Below are 16,851 nucleotides of genomic sequence, written 5' to 3'. Positions count from 1 at the left end.
TATTGAAGTAAATACACATTTTATGATTAATCCTCCTTATAAATGTGTCGACTTTATGTCACGTGGGTATGTTTATGTATATTATTTAGCGTGTTTCAATTGAACTTGTGACTTCATCACGCAATGCACGTAGCATGAATATTCATTGTTAAGCTAATGATAGGTTTGTGCGTTTACGACACAGTGCTGTTCGTGCGTGAGCGTGGAGGAAATGGTAGCAAGATGGCGGCGTTGAAGGAGGAGCAGTGCTACGGATTGTCTTGTGGACGAGTGAGCAATGGCAGTAATGTCTCGGTCTTTCACGTAAAACTCACTGACAGCGCCTTGAAAGCATTTGAAGGTTATCAGAGCAGCAAGGTAAGTTAACTCAAGTACATTGTTATTTAACTACACGTTGGGTCTATTTTGCTGGGTGGCTGACAGAGCTAGCAGTGGATATGGTAACGTTACTTCACTGCCAAACCATGCCAGCTCAACTAGAACTAACCAGCAAGCTTATTTGGTTCGATAGTCACTTAGCCAACGTTTAGCTATTTTATTTACATAAGTTAGATGGTATTTAATTACTCACTAGAAAAGTTAGTCCTTTTTAGCTAGGCAACTGAGCAATATTTTTTTTTAAAATTTTTATACAGATTAGTTAACTTTTTTTAAAACCTTAACGTAGTGGCAAACGAGGCTGGTAGCTACCAATGTGTTTCAGATATAACACTAGCTAGCTTTATCCCGAAGGCTCGCTAACTCGCATAACAAGTGTTCTCGTCAGCATAGGTAGGAATTCAGCAGAATTCAGTTACAACCACTAGTTGGAATCGATTAGTTAACGGTCAACTTCATTAACTAGCTAGGTAGCAATGTAAGCTAGCTAGCCAACATTAACTAACCAACTTGTTACCTAGATTTGCGGTTAATCCTTTGATTCGGGGTCTGTAATGGAGCTAGGGGCGAACGTTATAACAACCATATATTTTATGTAGTTAACTGTTTTTAGCTAACTAGACTGCCAACGTTAGCTAGTGGTGTTGAACAGCTAAATTGGCCAATCGATGACATTTGGAAAAGTTTAGTAGCTAGCTAAGTTTGCCGAGTTAACATTAAACTCTGGCGAGCAATGTCATCATCTAGCTACCTAGCCAGCTATGCATGAATTGTAATCCACAAGTAAAGTGCAATAAAAATCCCTAGTTTACATTGCTTTGCTCTGTTGCTTCTGACAGTCCTGAAAAGTGAGCTTTAAGGCTAGAAATCAGTAGCCCAAATTGCCTGCTCGATCTTGCAGTTTTGGTCAGTTTAACCTTCTCCCATTTACAGCGATTATCATTTTTAAAAGCTAGTAAATAACAATATTCTTGTTGTGATGATAGTCAGTCATGGACTTGGAGAATTATGTTAGCTAGCAATATTAAAGGGTCCCCTCCCTACCTTTATTTGATTCTACTCCTCCCTTGCTTGATTCTAATTGGGGAGCTGGCTGGCTGGCTCATTAAATATTTGACTGAGAAAAGCCTGGTCATGCAAGCTAGCTACAGTATAACAAACAAGTTTTATAGGTAGTATGGCAAGTGTTTTTATGATTGTCTTTAAATTAAGTTAGGGAAGAGGAAGTGCCCAACACAGCCAGTGATATTTGACATCAGCTACCTACCCTGGTAACACTTAAGTGTCCTTGATGTAGGTAATAAGAACATGAATGATATCCTGCTGTGCTTGTCTTTGAAGCGCATTGCCTATTAGTTTCATAATTCTGTTGCATTGTCTTGCCCACTAAACAAACATTAATTTAAAGACTAGGCTACATTGTTAGGAGTACAATGCAAATAGTCTGGGTAGCCCTTTGATTAGCTATTCAGAAGTCTTATGGACCAAGACTTGGTGCTTCTGTACTGCTTGCTGTGCTGTAGCAGAGAGAACAGTATCACTAGGGTGGCTGGAGTCTTTGACCATTTTTAGGGCTTTCCTCTGACACCGTCTGGTATAGAGGTCCTGGATGGCAGGAAGCTTGCCCCCAGTGATGTACTGGGCCGTACGTGATGCAACCAGTCAGGACGCTCTCGGTGGTGCAGCTGTAGAACCTTTTGAGGACCCATGCCAAATCTTTTCAGTCTCCTGAGGGGAAATAGGCTTTGTCGTGCCTTCTTCATGACTGTCTTAGTGTGTGTTGACCATGATCATTTGTTGATGTGAACACCAAGGAACTTGAAGCTCTCAACCTGCTCCACTACAGCCCCGTCTATGAGAATGGAGGCGTGCTCGGTCCTCCTGTAGTCCACAATCGTCTCCTTTGTCTTGATCACGTTGAGGGAGAGGTTGTTGTCCTGGCACCACGAGGCCAGGTCGCAGACCTGCTCCCTATAGGCGGTCTCATCGTTGTTGATCAGACCTACCACTGTTGTGTCATCGGCAAACTTGATGATGGCGTTGGAGTAGTGCCTGGCCATGCAGTCACGAGTGAACAGGGAGTACAGGAGGGGACTGAGCACGCACCCCCTGAGGGCCTACTGTGTTGAGGATCAGAGTGGAGGATGTGTTGTTACCTACCCCTATCACCTGGGGATGGCCTGTCAGGAAGTCCCGGATCCAGTTTCAGATGGAGGTGTTTAGTCCCAGGGTCCTTAGCTTAGCGATGAGCTTTGAGGACACTATGGTGTTGAACGCTGAGCTGTAGTCAATGAATAGCATTCTCACATAGGTGTTAATTTTGTCCAGGTGGGAAAGGGTAGTGTAGGGTGTAATAGAGATTGGGGCGGTATGCAAATGAGGGGGGTTAGAGTTTCTGGGATAATGGTGTTGATGTGAGCCATGACCAGCCTTTCAAAGCACTTCATGGCTACAGATGTGAGTGCTACGGGCCAGTAGTCAATTAGGCAGGTTACCTTGGTGTTCTTGGGCACAGGGACTATGGTGGTCTGCTTGAAACATGTTGTTATTTCAGACTCAGTCAGGGACAGGTTGACAATGTCAGTGAAGACACTTGCCAGTTGGTCAGCGACTGCTCAAACTACACGTCCTGGTAATCCGTCTGGCCCTGCAGCCTTGTGAATGCTGACCTGTTTAAAGATTTTACTCACATTGGCTGCGGAGCGCATGATCACACAGTTGTCCGGAACAGCTGATGCTCTCATGCATGTTTCAGTGTTACTTGCCTCGACGTGAGCATAGAAGTAATTTAGCTTGTGTCACTGGGCAGCTTGCGGCTGTGCTGCCCTTTGAAGTCCATAATAGTTTGCAATAGGCCTGCCACATCCGATGAGTGTCGTAGTAGGATTCAATACTAGTGCTGTATTGACACTTTTCCTGTTTGGTGGTTCGTCAGAGGGCATAGCTGGATTTCTTACAAGCTTATGGGTTAGTCCCGCTCCTTGAAAGCGGCAGCTCTAGCCATTAGCTCAGTGCAGATGTTGCCTGTAGTCCATGGCTTCTGGTTGGGGAATGTACGTACAGTCACTGGGATGATGTCATTTATGCCCTTATTGATAAACCCAGTGACTGATGTGTTGTATGGAAGAATCCCAGAACATATTCCAGTCTGCTAGCAAAACAATCCTGTAGCTTAGCATCTGCTTCATCTGACCACTTTTTTTATAGACCGAGTCTCTGGTGCTTCCTGCTTTAATTTTTGCTTGTAAGCAGGAATCAGGAGGACAGAATTATAGTCAGAATTGCCAAACGGATGGCGAAGGAGAGCTTTGTACGCGTCTCTGTGTGAAGTAAAGGTGGTCTAGAGTTTTTCCCTCTGGTTGCACATTTCACATGCTGGTAGAAATGTGTGGTAGTTAAACTGGAGGGATTGGACCGCTGTGATCTGTGGCGATGCGGGATAGCTTTTCTCTCTTATTGCCCTGCCTGAGCTTGGCGCTGATTTCAGAGGATGCAGCTTTGTGGTTGATGAATAGTGGCATTTTTTTAATGTCTTTCATCCCAAGGCTCCATTGTCCACTGCTGAGGGAATTAAGTTTTGAAATGTCTCTCGTAGAGGTTAAGAGCGTTGGGCCATTAATCCAAAGGTTGCTTGTTCGAATCCCAGAGCCCGCTAGGTGAAAAATCTGTCTGTACCCTTGAGCAAGTCCTCCTGTACAGACATGCCGAGTAGTCCCTTAAAGGGATATTCACCCAAATTACACAATGACATATTGGTTTCCTTATCCTGTAAGTAGTCTATGTACAAGGTATGAAAGCACCAAATGCTTTGGTTTTATTTCCCTTACTCTTCTTCCAAATGCTAAAGTTTTAGCATTTGATTCACATTCAAATCATGGTACCGATATTAGCATTGTCTTAATCATCTAAAATTAGATTAATTGTGTTAGATATGGGATTTGGGCAAATGCTTTTGGCGGAGGTGCCAGGGAAACCAAAGCATGGATTGCTGCTGTTTTGGTGTACTATCCTTTTAAGCTATGTCAGTATGTAATAGTATAAACCTCATCCTATATTCACTGGTATTAGACCACAAAGGCGTCCTCATGCTTCCCAGCCGGAACAGTTCGGAAGAGTTTGTTCATATAATTTGTCCATTTGATGATAGTTTGGCAAAAACTTCAATTAATGACAGATTTCTTGTTAACTTAGATTATTTCTGACTCTTTTGGCTACAGCGTCTCAAAATGGACAGACAGTACTGAACTCAGCAAAAAAGAAAAGAAACGTCCTCTCACTGTCAACTGCGTTTATTTTCAGCAAACTTAACATGTGTAAACATTTGTATGAACATACGATTCAACAAATGAGACATAAACTAATCAAGTTCCACAGACATGTGACTGAAATAAATGGAATGTGTCCCTGAACAAAGGGGGGGTCAAAAGTAACAGTCAGTATCTGGTGTGGCCACCAGTTGCATTAGGTACATTCATGGACTGCACCAGATTTGCCAGTTCTTGCTGTGAGATGTTACCCCAGTCTTCCACCAATGCACCTGCAAGTTTCTGGACATTTCTGGGGGGAGTGGCCCTCACCCTCCAGTCCAACAGGTCCCAGGCGTGCTCAATGGGATTGAGATCCGAGCTCTTCGCTGGCCATGGCAGAACACTGACATTCCTGTCTTTCAGGAAATCACGCACAGAACGAGCAGTATGGCTGGTGGCATTGTCATGCTGGAGGGTCAGGATGAGCCCGCAGGAAGGGTCCCACGTGAGGGAGGAGGATGTCTTCCCTGTAACGCACAGCGTTGAGATTGCCTGCAATGACAACAAGCTCAGTCCGATGATGCTGTGACACACCGCCCCAGACCACGACGGACCCTCCACCTCCAAATCGATCCCGCTCCAGAGTACAGACCTCGGTGTAACGCTCATTCCTTCGTCGATGACGAACGTGAATCTGACCATCACCCCTGGTGAGACATAACCACAACTGATCAGCAAAGAGCACTTTTTGCCAGTCCTGTCTGGTCCAGCGATGGTGGGTTTGTGCCCCTAGGTGACGTTGTTGCCGGTGATGTCTGGTGAGGACCTGCCTTTTCAACCTGCCTACAAGCCCTCAGTCCAGCCTCTCTCAGCCTATTGCAGACAGTCTGAGCACTGATGGAGGGATTGTGCGTTCCTGGTGCAACTCGGGCAGTTGTTGCCATCCTGTACTTGTACGTTCAGCTGTCCGTCCTGTCTCCCTGTAGCGCTGTCTTAGGCGTCTCGCAGTACGGACATTGCAATTTATTGCCCTGGCCACATCTGCAGTCCTCACGCCGCCTTGCAGCATGCCTAAGGCACGTTCACACAGATGAGCAGGGACCCTGGGTATCTTTTTTTTGGTGTTTTTCAGAGTCAGTAGAAAGGGCTCTTTTAGTGTCTAAAGTTTTCATAACTGTGACCTTAATTGCCTACGTCTGTAAGCTGTTAGTGTCTTATCCTCTCTTGGGTACGTGAGACGTTAGCGTCCCACCTCTTCAACAGCCAGTGAAGCTGCAGGGTGCCAAATTCAAATACAGAAATACTCATTATAAAAATTCAGAAAACAAAACATATTTTACATAGGTTTAAAGATTAACTTCTTGTGAATCCAACCACTGTCAGATTTTTTAACATTCGCTTTACGGCGAAAGCATACCGTACGATAATTTGAGAACATAGCCCAGCAGACAAATCATTACAAACAGTGACCAGCCAAGTGGAAGAGTTACACAAGTTAGAAATAGAGAGAAAATGAATCCTTTACCTTTGAGGATCTTCATATGGTTGCAGACATTCATTTACACAATAAATGTTCCTTTTGTTCGATAAAGTCTCTTTTATATCCAAAAACCTCCGTTTTGTTTGCGCAAAATCCACAGGCTCAAACGCAGACAAAAAAATCCTAATTGTATCTAAAGTTCATAGAAACATGTCAAACGATGTTTATATTCAATCCTCAGGTTGATTTTAGCCTAAATAATCGATAATATTTCAACCGGACAATAACGTCATAAATGTGAACAAGAAAGGCACTCTCTCGCGCATGAAAAAGCTCTGTGATGCTTTAGGGTCCACTCATTCAGACTGCTTCATTTTTCAGAATACAAGCCTGAAACAATTTCTAAAGACTGTTGACATCTAGTGGAAGGCATAGGAACTTCAATTTGAGTCCTAAGTCAATGGATACTGTAATGGCATTGAATAGAAAACTACAAAACCAAAAAGAAAAATACTTCCCAAATGGATTTCTCAGGTTTTCGCCTGCCAAATTAGTTCTCTTCTACTCAGACACTGCAAAGAAAGGAGGGAAGTTAAGATGACAATGCCTTGTGCTCCAGTTTTGATATCTGTGCCCAGGACTCCCGAGTGGTGCAGCGGTCTAAAGCACTGCGTCACTACAGACACCCTGGTTCGATTCCAGTCTGTTTCACAACTGCTGTGATTGGGAGTCCCAAATGGCAGCGCACAATTGGCCCAGCGTCGTCTGGGTTTGACCGGTGTAGGCCGTCATTGTAAATAAGAATTTGTTCATAACTGACTTGCCTAGTTAAATTAAAAAAAACATTAAAAAAACAGCTTTGAAGTGAGTTCCCAAGGTCTTGCTGGTCCTGTTTTTCCTCTGTCTCGGGACTTCTGTCTATTCCAAACACACAGCAGAATGACTAATCTTTTATTGCTTCTTGCTTTGTGAAATTAAATATTGGTTGTAGATGGAATAGAGTTGAGCACTGCCAGTTCATTTAGGCCTCTGGCCCCATGTTGACCAGGAGGAAACCCTATAAGATGGTATATAGAAAGTATTGTTTTAACACATCCTGTTTCACCATCCAATAATAAATTACTTCCTTTTCTAGGTCTAGTCCTCCTCTGAGAATGGTATTAAACAGTAGGCTTGGGCGGTATCCAGATTGTCATACCGACCTTGTGCCATACCAGGATATTCGATAACACCGGCAATGAACTCAAGGGGGTGCCAAAAAATGGCCTTACCAGAAGGCTAACGAAATTAGCACAAGTATTAGTGCATTTTTCAATGGAGGCTGCTAGCTAAATATGCTAACCAGTGCAAATGAAAATAAACTAATTGCAGAGACATTCAATCCCGCTCCATAAAGTTATGCATGTATAGGTAGATGTCATTTTTGTTGAGTTGGGTCATTGACAAGAGTTGTGAATGAGAAACATTGTGCAAATGAACAGTTTTGACAAGTGCTTGTCTGAAGGAAGGCTCGAAAAGAATGTGTAGGCTTCACGCTGTCTTTGTGGAGTCTGGCGTTGCTAGGGCAACAGGCCTGCCTGCTCTGCTCGAAGAAAACGGAGAGGAGAAGAAATGTAAGGAAATCAAGATCGCGGCTACTATACATGTAACTCATCCAATGGGCTTTGACTTCTTAAACACGGCAGAAAGCTAACATATTATGCCCCATCACCTTATTAATTCAGCCATGTACTTGCAAGTTAAATGTAGGACTCACGGTTTTCACGCAGGATAAAAAGAATGCGTAAAATATCTAGTTGCGCTTTTATAAACGCTGAATTAAAAAGCTTATTGTGATTTCTGCTCGGCATCAGACTAATTTTGCGCTTCAGTTGCACTTCAGCACTCAGAATGCCGTTTGCAAATTCTCATCTATCAGCAGACAGCACTCAAGTTATTTTCTCCGGTAAAATGCAAGCTAAACTTTAAGCAAAACATGAAATGTAGCTGGCTGCAATCTTTCTATGACAAACATTACAAATATGATGGCTGTGCATTTTTTTGGCTTTTTCATAGTAAGCTCATTTATCTGTGGCTACCAGCCAAATAGCATTGCACTACTGTTGTCATCTGATAACAGTTAAATGTTCTGCTGAATGTGTTGTTCTAATGCATTTCCTGTGGAGGAAAAATATAGTTGTATATCCTTGATCACTTGAAGCAAAAACACTGTTGGCTTTCAATATAAAATGGGACCCCTGTCAATACACAGCTGGAATCCCTGCTCCCGCTTTCTCCTGTTCTGGTATTTAAGTGATAATGCCCTAGAAGCCGGTGGTTGGAGGATTATATTGGCAAACGTATTGCACAAGTTGACTGAAGGTATTCACTAAAGTAGCTACAAATATAAAAATGTATTGAACTAGTTTAAATGGTATTTCCAAATACACCGGTATGCCGACCAAGCCTAAACAGAGGCACTGTTTTTAAACTTTACTGAGGTTCTGTAATCCGGAAGTTAGCAATGCTAACAACTACATGTAAAATCACAGAGAATGCGAACAAGCACATCGCAAACATTTTATACAGTCTCTGACCTAAACTGTACAAGGAACTTAAATGCTACTCAGTTTGCTACTTGTCTAAAACAGACATCACAGCGTTTGATCTAGGAGCGGATTCTCTGCTGTTGCCAAGCAGAGACCGTTTTGAATAAACTAACCACTTTAGCAAGATGTCTAGCTACTAAATTAGCAAACTGAAAACAACACCAGTGCATTTTAAGCACCTTTTAGACAGTTAACTTAATAGTTAAGGTACATGGCTGGCAAATGTATTTGTGAATTCCATACTAGATCACCTCTTGTTGTTATGTGGTGTTTGTTTACAAGCACACGACTCGGGACTACCTGTAAGCTTCATAAAGAAACGTAGTGACCGATGAAGTGAGTAATGTGGTCTTCTAACATAATGCACAAGTTGACTGCAGGTATTTACTTAGATACAAATACTCAATTGTATAATACAAACGGTATTGAAAAACCTGTTATTTTCCAAATACCCCGGGAATACGGTATACCTCCCAATCCTATTATACAGCATTTAGAGCTTTGTGCTGTTTAAGTACGTTGTGCAATAGTCCTCAGGTAGCATGGCAGACTGTTATCCATGTATGACTTGAGCAGTGCCAACGTCAGCACGTTCCTCTGCTTGTACATCTGAGCGGAAGTACATAGTGAACTCGAGCTCCATTCTGGGGATTGCCAATCTGGAGACTAACACACAAGGAAAAATATGCCCTAATGTGATATTTTATCCTTTGAAGCTTTGATATAAATGTACTGCAATGTGTTAAAATGTGGCCTCTTTTATGATGCTGTCGTCCTCTACCCTACATATCCCCCAATTGTCAGACAAGCGCAGGTTGTAAAGAATTGAATACCATCCAAGACCTTTTCAGAACATTCTATTGCTGTACCATCTTGTTTTTTGCAGTGTTTATTCAAACGGCTGCTGGTTTTCATCAAAGTATATTTTGCCGCCAGATGCCTCCAGTTACTAAAGCAGTAACCTTTTCTAGAAAAGCAACCAGTGTATGAAATCATGCCAAAACCTTCAAGATTGCACCTATAGGCTATTTCAATAAAATGGATAGAAATTTAGTTGAACTTTTGGTGTCCCTTTGTGGGATGATTGACACTGTTTTGGCCCAAAGCCTTTTGGTTTCAATGGCCAAGTTATTCTTGGCTTCTGTGCAGGTAGAATGAATTTTTACATGGCGTTCCTTACACAGCAGTGAGCTCTATGTATGATAAAAGGATGAAGATAAGTTTATAATTTCTAACCAGTTTTTCATTGATAAGCTGAGTTAACATGTTTCTCACATGTGATCCAGTCTTGCTAGTACAGAGATGTTTGTCAAGTAGCTTCACAAACTAGCAGAGCAGACACGCATCATATCTTGTCATTGAAGAGCCTGTTCAGTCCTTTTAGTTTGCTGGCGGGCACAAGGAGAGATGTTAATGCTCTGGGTTGACTTTTCCCCTTGACACTAGAGACAAGGGACTGATTGAGCTTTAATGAGTTGTCCTCTATCCTACTTTTTAAGTTGTCAGTTAAGAACACATTCTTATTTACCATGACGACCTAGCGGGGTACAGTGGGCAGAACGAAAGATTTTTGCCTTGTCAGCTTGGGGACTCGATCCTGCAACCTTTCGGTTTCTGGCCCAACGCTCTAACCACTAGGCTACCTGCCTCACTTAGTATGCACGTTTGTTGCCTCCGGTGAAGGACTTCGATTGGCTGTCACCGATGTATTCCAGCCTCAAAGACGTTTCCTCCAAATCGTGCAATCCGTCAGTTGAAATAAGCCAAAATAGAATGTACTTTCTTACTGCTTGTTGCCCATTTGTTAAACAGTAGGCCATATTTTGCTTTGTCTGAAAATCATGTCATTTTCTTATTTGTCAAAGAACGCACTTTGAACGTTTTTGTCTCACGCTATCTGGGATGATACAGGAAAGGTTTCCGACCCTATGGGAAGTAACAGCGACTGGTCTGGATTTTGTTGCTTCGTGCTGGTCAACCAGCCCTGATGCCATGGATTTTTAAGGAATGCTGACTCCCCAGTTTGAACAGAATGAATGGGGCGCTAGCGAGACCATAACTACAGCCATATGCCTGCCGTGGGCTAGTCACACTGGACGTCCTGGTGTCAATTGTGTACAGAGCAGACCTAACCTGCATTCTTGCTACGTCTCGTGTCTAGTCATTGCACTAAAAGACATGACCCAGTAGTCAAGTGTTGGGAGCTGCCCCAGATAATGTCCTGTCCTTCTGACAGCTGGTCTGGTGCTGTTGTTGGATCTTAACACCATGTCTGAGGCCCTGGGCCCACATGGGGAGCTTCTCTGTTCCACTGCCCTCTGACCTCCTCAAAGATGAGTCCTGGACAATTCAGAAGGATCCTGATCCTCATAACAGCATCTGTCATTACTTTTAGTTCCTTTGTCACAGGTTAGTTAATGTCCCATAATTGGATGGCATTATGTGGGTAATTTGACTTGTGCTGATTAACACACACCCCTGAGGGGCCCCTGTGTTGAGGGTCAGCATTGAGGTGTTGCCTATCCTCACCACTGGGGGCAACTTGTCAGGAAGTCTAGGATCCAGTTGCAGAGGAATGTGTTCAGTCCCGAGCTTAGTGATGCTTTTGTACTTGACTATTGTGTTGAACGATGAGTTGTTGAACATTGGAACACAGGAAAATAGTACCAGAGAAAAGTGTACACATCAGTCGGAGCGCTGTATGGTGATCAAAGCCTGTTCGTGAATGGTGGAATTTGATTGGTCAAGACGAAAGCAAAGAGATGTATCTTACCCAGAGAAGTGCAACTGAAACACAAAATTTGTCCTTTTACATTCATGATTTGGAGCAAACTCTGACTGACGCCGAGCAGTATTTCCAATAAGAATAATTTTAGATCTGTGTTTTCTGTCCTTTTCTGCCCGAAAAACACAGAATCCTGCCTTAATGCGTCCTCTGTGGAGCTGTCTGTCACATCTTGAATAGTCTTCCCCACTTCAACCTACAACTGGAACTCCCAGCAAAGTGTTCCTTTTTAATGCATTGAGATTTTTCAAAGTTCAAGTAAGGTGTATGTATCTCAAGTTCCAATTTCTGCTGTTTGTAGAAGCTTCATAGAAATGTCACTTTCACTTTCCGACCTGAATTTTTCTTTAAGGAATTTGATTGCTCAGTTCCTCTACAGACAGCTGTTGCAAACTAGCCTAACCTCGTAGTATTTTGATTTCGTTTTCAAGAGTGGAACAATGGTGTTACATCGTCATTATTTTCAAACGTCACTGGTACGTGAAAAAAAAAATCAAATTATTATATCTATCCATGTGGAAACAGCCTCTTCTGTCAATCATTAATTTAAGCTGTTTTAGGTCTATGTGGTTTAATACATTAAGCAGTTTTATGTAAAGTAGTACGTTTTTGTTTCAAAGAACTGTGGAGACCCCTTTGACGTGATTCCAAATAAGCCAACACAATGACCCTCATTGATTTGTGAGCATTTGTTACATTGAGTTTAAACTTTAAACCAGTGTTTTTATAGTAGTGCAAATATCTCCCCAGAGAGATGAGGGAAATACCCCACTGCACTTATCTATAGGGATGTTTATTTGGTGAACATTGAGGCCTGCAATGTTTTAGGAGTAGCCCTCCTACCGACCCTGACACATGACATGCTAGTCATGTTACAGGCAGGTTCATGTGGATGGGGATTAAGACTAACTATTCTTGTCTCTTATATTGCAGGACTGTAATCCAAATAGAAAGTAGCCCTAATGTTAAAAGGGGAAAGCACCAGTGAAAACATTGTGCTTTTGCTTTGGCAGGAATGGGTCTGTGCATATGTCTTCTCTTCGCATGCAGGTAACACGAGACTCAGACAGCTGAGCACTTTGCCAACTAGTCTGCAGGTCAATAACTTCCCAGTGTCCAAACCACTCATTAAACTGCCAACAACAGGTGAATGCTGAAGGAACACCATCGCTCAACTCTCTATTCTAACCTCGTGTTATCAGTCTTTGTCTTACAAAGGTACTCCCCGGAGAGTAGAAATCTTGGGCCTAGACTCAATCAGATTTGTCTCTTACTTTGTTGCATGACACCAGCTGGTGGCCATTCTCTGGTGTTGTGTGAACTTCCATGGCCCTGTCATTGAGTCACGGTCAGAATTAGGGCTGTGACTTTACCAGTATTGCAATATTTTTCCATGGCAAAAATTAAAACACAAAGCAGGCAACTCTTTGGTCTTTTAAAAACCTGCTGTATGTATAATATTGTGTGCTATAGCTTGGAAAGTAAATGTCATCTAGTCACACGTAATCTTTGTTTCCAGGATTGGGTCTGTTTTCCTAAAGAAGTTCAATGTGCTTTGTTTTTTGTTTCCTTGCCGCAACACTAACGAGTATTACAATACTGCTATCGCCCCAGACCTAGTCAGGGGCCACATTCTGTCCTAAGGTTAGCTCTGTAGAACATTCTGGGCTCCAGTCCCAGAGAATAGTGACATGTCAGCAGCCCATTCAAATGAACAGGCTGAGTGTTGCACTCTGTCAGTGGAGGGGGATGGGGGAGCTAAATTCGGTGCTCTGTTTTATATTCCAGTGGTGGGGGGGACTGAATGTGCAGGCTCCATTAAAGGTCTGGCTGGCTAGTTGGACTGAGCACATGTCTAGGTGAAACCAGAGGGGATCAATTCCCAGGAAAGGGATGGGTTGTATTGGAGAACATCTGGGAGAACATCTCTATTCTGTTGGTTAGAATATGAAGTGCCTCTTTCAATGACTGTTTGGTATCGTTACTATTATTAAAATTTTCACATTGCATCACACATTCCAAATCATTCACTCATATCTGACCACGGGTGTTGGTTTTATTACATTCCTTGTGCGTTGTCTTTATGCACAATTTGCACTGAATCTGCATTCACCACATAGTGTGTTCAAGTTAGCACCTCATTCTCATAAGGATGTGGCAAAGGAAGAACCTGAACCTTTTTGATGTGTCAAGTCACCCATGATTTGAGAACACAAAAAAAACAATTATATGACTAATGGGAAAGTACGCAAGCCAGGGGCTACCCTGTTCAAAGTGCTATGTTCTCAGCTACCAGTGTGAGCTCTGTGGCTGTTCAGTAGGGCCCTATAAAATCCGCATTGCGGAGAACGTGGACGGAATCCAGACATTAAAACAGAATTCGACAATATAAAATAATGTATGGAACTTAGTAGGAAATCAACTAAATGTATACTTAATCATGACAAGAAAAGACATCAGTAATTTCATATTTCCTAGCCACTTTCTGAAACCTGTGTGTGTAGCCGTTAGCGATGCTAATGATAACCTTCTGGGAGATGGAAATGCTTTCTCAAAAGCGTTCTTAATTAAAGGTTAACTTCAAAGTAACCTATGCCTACCTGGCAGAATGATATTATGACTTGACATAAATTGAATTTTATTTGTCACGTGCCAAATTTAAGCAGGTGTAACTCTGCCATCACAGGAGCGCTACAGAAACATCGCTAACCAATGGTCTTTTGCTAGTGCTCACTTGCATTAACCCTTAACCTACAATGGTCACGCCCCTGTGTAAAATCAAATTAACATTTAAAAAAAATCCAAGCTGCGTCTCAATCCGCCGATATTGCCGCATCTGCGGTGAAACGTGGCAGACCTAAAGTGGTGTTTGTTAAACCATGAGACATCCCGAAAATCGGTCTTCTCACAAAATCGGATGTAGCGCCCAAACGGTTTGGCCTACAAACTACACTATTGAAAGATGAGATTCTCACGAACACGATGATGTTTTGCTCTAGGGCCTCCACAAGCCTCAAAACTCATCTGAAGGTTCCCGGTGCCAGTAACATTTAAGCATAGATAAAGATTAGTGCCTAAAATAAGGGCATAAATGCATGTAAAAAATTAACTGATCATATCTCTCAGATATAGGACAGACGCATAATAAAACATTTTGTAGGGCTCTCAGTCAGTGGTTTGGTTTTCTGCAGTGCCAGCATCCCCTCAGTTGCAGCGTGACCCTGGTCTTTCCAAAGGCTGTTCTGGGCAGGCTAGCCTCGCTTTATGTTTCACGTGAGCTCCAGACGTGTCAATGAGGAAGGAAACCAGATGGTCTTCCTCTTACTTGTCAGTTGTCGTCAAGCATTTTCCCTCCGAATATTGTTCATTACATAGGCAGGCTAACCTTTAGAAGCTTGGCACTGCTTAGTGGAATACATTTTTGTGCTTTGTCTCCCATCAGGAAAATCATGTTATGCTCTTAAGTCTCATCATGCAACCAAAAGTTTCCTCAGTAGTGGTATGTTTATGGCTAGGTCTGCTTGACTTGGAAAGAGTAGACTATACACTGACATTTGCCAAACTATCTGCTGTGCTGCTACCATGGCTTCTTTAGCAGTAGCAGTTTACACCATTGTGTAATAGGTTTAAAGCTTTACCTAAGGTGAAAGGGGGAACTTGTTCTTCAATCTTATTTCTCTCACACATTCGTACACGGTCAGGCTTTGTTGTAGGTTGAACGGATAATTACACTGATGGGGCTCCAAAACCCCACATGCTATGGGTGGAAGTTTGTGTACAACTTGTTTACCAAAGTTATTTTGCTCATAACATTAAAGAATTTGATCACAACTTTTTTTGTTTATAGTTCTATTTGGCTTTTGATTAAGTATTTCTCATGCCAATTCACAAAACTGATGTCGGTTTCTTAAGTCTGCCTATGTCATTCGATATAATTTGGCTGTGCTGTTGGGTACATTGTGATCTAGGGTTGGGTGGTATCCAGATGTCCATGCCTTCATACTGTGCCATCCCGGGATATACAGTTTTACCGGTAGTGCACACAAGGGGCGCTATTGTTATTTTTTTCCAAAGTAAAAAAAAAAAAAGTCCATAGAACTTACCAGAATGCTATCAAGTACTAAGGAATTCTCATAGCGGATGCTATGTAAATGGTAATGAACACATGCAATCATTTAATACTACGACAGGCAACCCAGCTCAAAGTTATGCAAGTATCTCAAAATGCAGTTTTCAGCACACACAAAACAAATATTAGACCGCAGGGATCTTAATCCAGGAGGGGATTGTCTCTGCTACTGTTAACTTGCAAGATTAAGCTTCTTGGTAACGTTTGCCCCTTAGCTAAAGTTAGAAAACCCCAGCTGAAGAGAATGTATTTGGCACATATTAACTTAAAAGATATATAGTTGGCAAACATTAGTATTGAATTTCAAGTGTAACTTGATCACCTCACTTAAGTTCCCCTGCAGGAGTGACTCACCTCACAAAGCTCCCATTTTGCTAATTTTGCTTCTTTGTAAACAAACACGCATGACTGCCTTAAACTGTTGTTTTTTTGGGAAACTAGTACCTGTAGGCTTCTTAATGAGAACTTCATCGTAAAAAATGATCTAGCGGGCAAAATGAACGTGTTCTGCATTATCTATTACCTAGTGCACAATTTGACTGCAGGTTTTTAGAAAAGTATTAATATTCAAATCCCCAAAAACATCACTTACTAACAAGTACAAAGGCAGTGGTTCCTAAACTTTTTATAGTCCCGTACCCTTTCAGCAAACATTCAACCTCCAGCTGCATATGCTTTCTAGCACCAGGGTCAACACGTTCTCAAATGTAGTTTTTTGCCTTCATTGTAAGCTTGCCACACACTATACGATACATTTAGTACTCATAAGAATGAGTGAGATTTTGTCACAACCCGGCTCGTGGGACGTGACAACGAGCTCTTATAGGAACAGGGCACTAATAATTTTATTTAACCTTTTGTACATTGAAAATGGTCAATAACTCACCACAGGTTAATGAGAAGGGTGTGCTTGAAAGGATGCACATAACTCTGCGATGTTGTATTGGAGAGAGTCAGTCTTAAATCATTTTCCACACAGTCTGTGCCTGTATTTAGTTTTCATGCTAATGAGAATCCACTCTCAAATAGGTACGTGGTTGCAATGGCCATCTGTGTCTTTAACAGTGCAATTTGCCAAGGCAGGATACTCTGAGCACAGCTGATTTTAAATAAAATTTTCACAGAACCGCATGTTGCAATTTCTGAGGCACAATTGTTCAAATATCAGTAAGTGGACTGGAGGCAGGGCATGAAAGGGATAACGAATCCATTTGTTTGTCATCTATTTCAGGAAAGTACCTGCG

The 16,851-nt window shown here is 42.2% G+C and overlaps 1 protein-coding gene across 2 annotated transcripts in view; it reads left to right on the top strand.

Moving 5' to 3' along the window:
• Positions 1-16,851, top strand: part of LOC129810656 (RNA polymerase II elongation factor ELL-like) — a 49,744-nt gene that overhangs the window by 636 nt on the left and 32,257 nt on the right. Inside the window, exon 2 of one of the 2 annotated variants that reach the window (XM_055861389.1) lies at positions 185-357. In XM_055861389.1, coding sequence (XP_055717364.1) covers positions 223-357 — 135 coding nt within the window. In that variant the 5' untranslated portion in view covers positions 185-222. Of the gene's footprint in view, positions 1-117; positions 358-16,851 lie in introns of those variants that run through there. The other variant, XM_055861388.1, reaches the window with a different exon arrangement.

The sequence above is a fragment of the Salvelinus fontinalis genome, chromosome 14, assembly GCF_029448725.1.
Source record: "Salvelinus fontinalis isolate EN_2023a chromosome 14, ASM2944872v1, whole genome shotgun sequence".
In the NCBI taxonomy this organism is placed as follows: domain Eukaryota; kingdom Metazoa; phylum Chordata; class Actinopteri; order Salmoniformes; family Salmonidae; genus Salvelinus; species Salvelinus fontinalis.
This window is presented reverse-complemented; position numbering and strand designations above follow the sequence as displayed.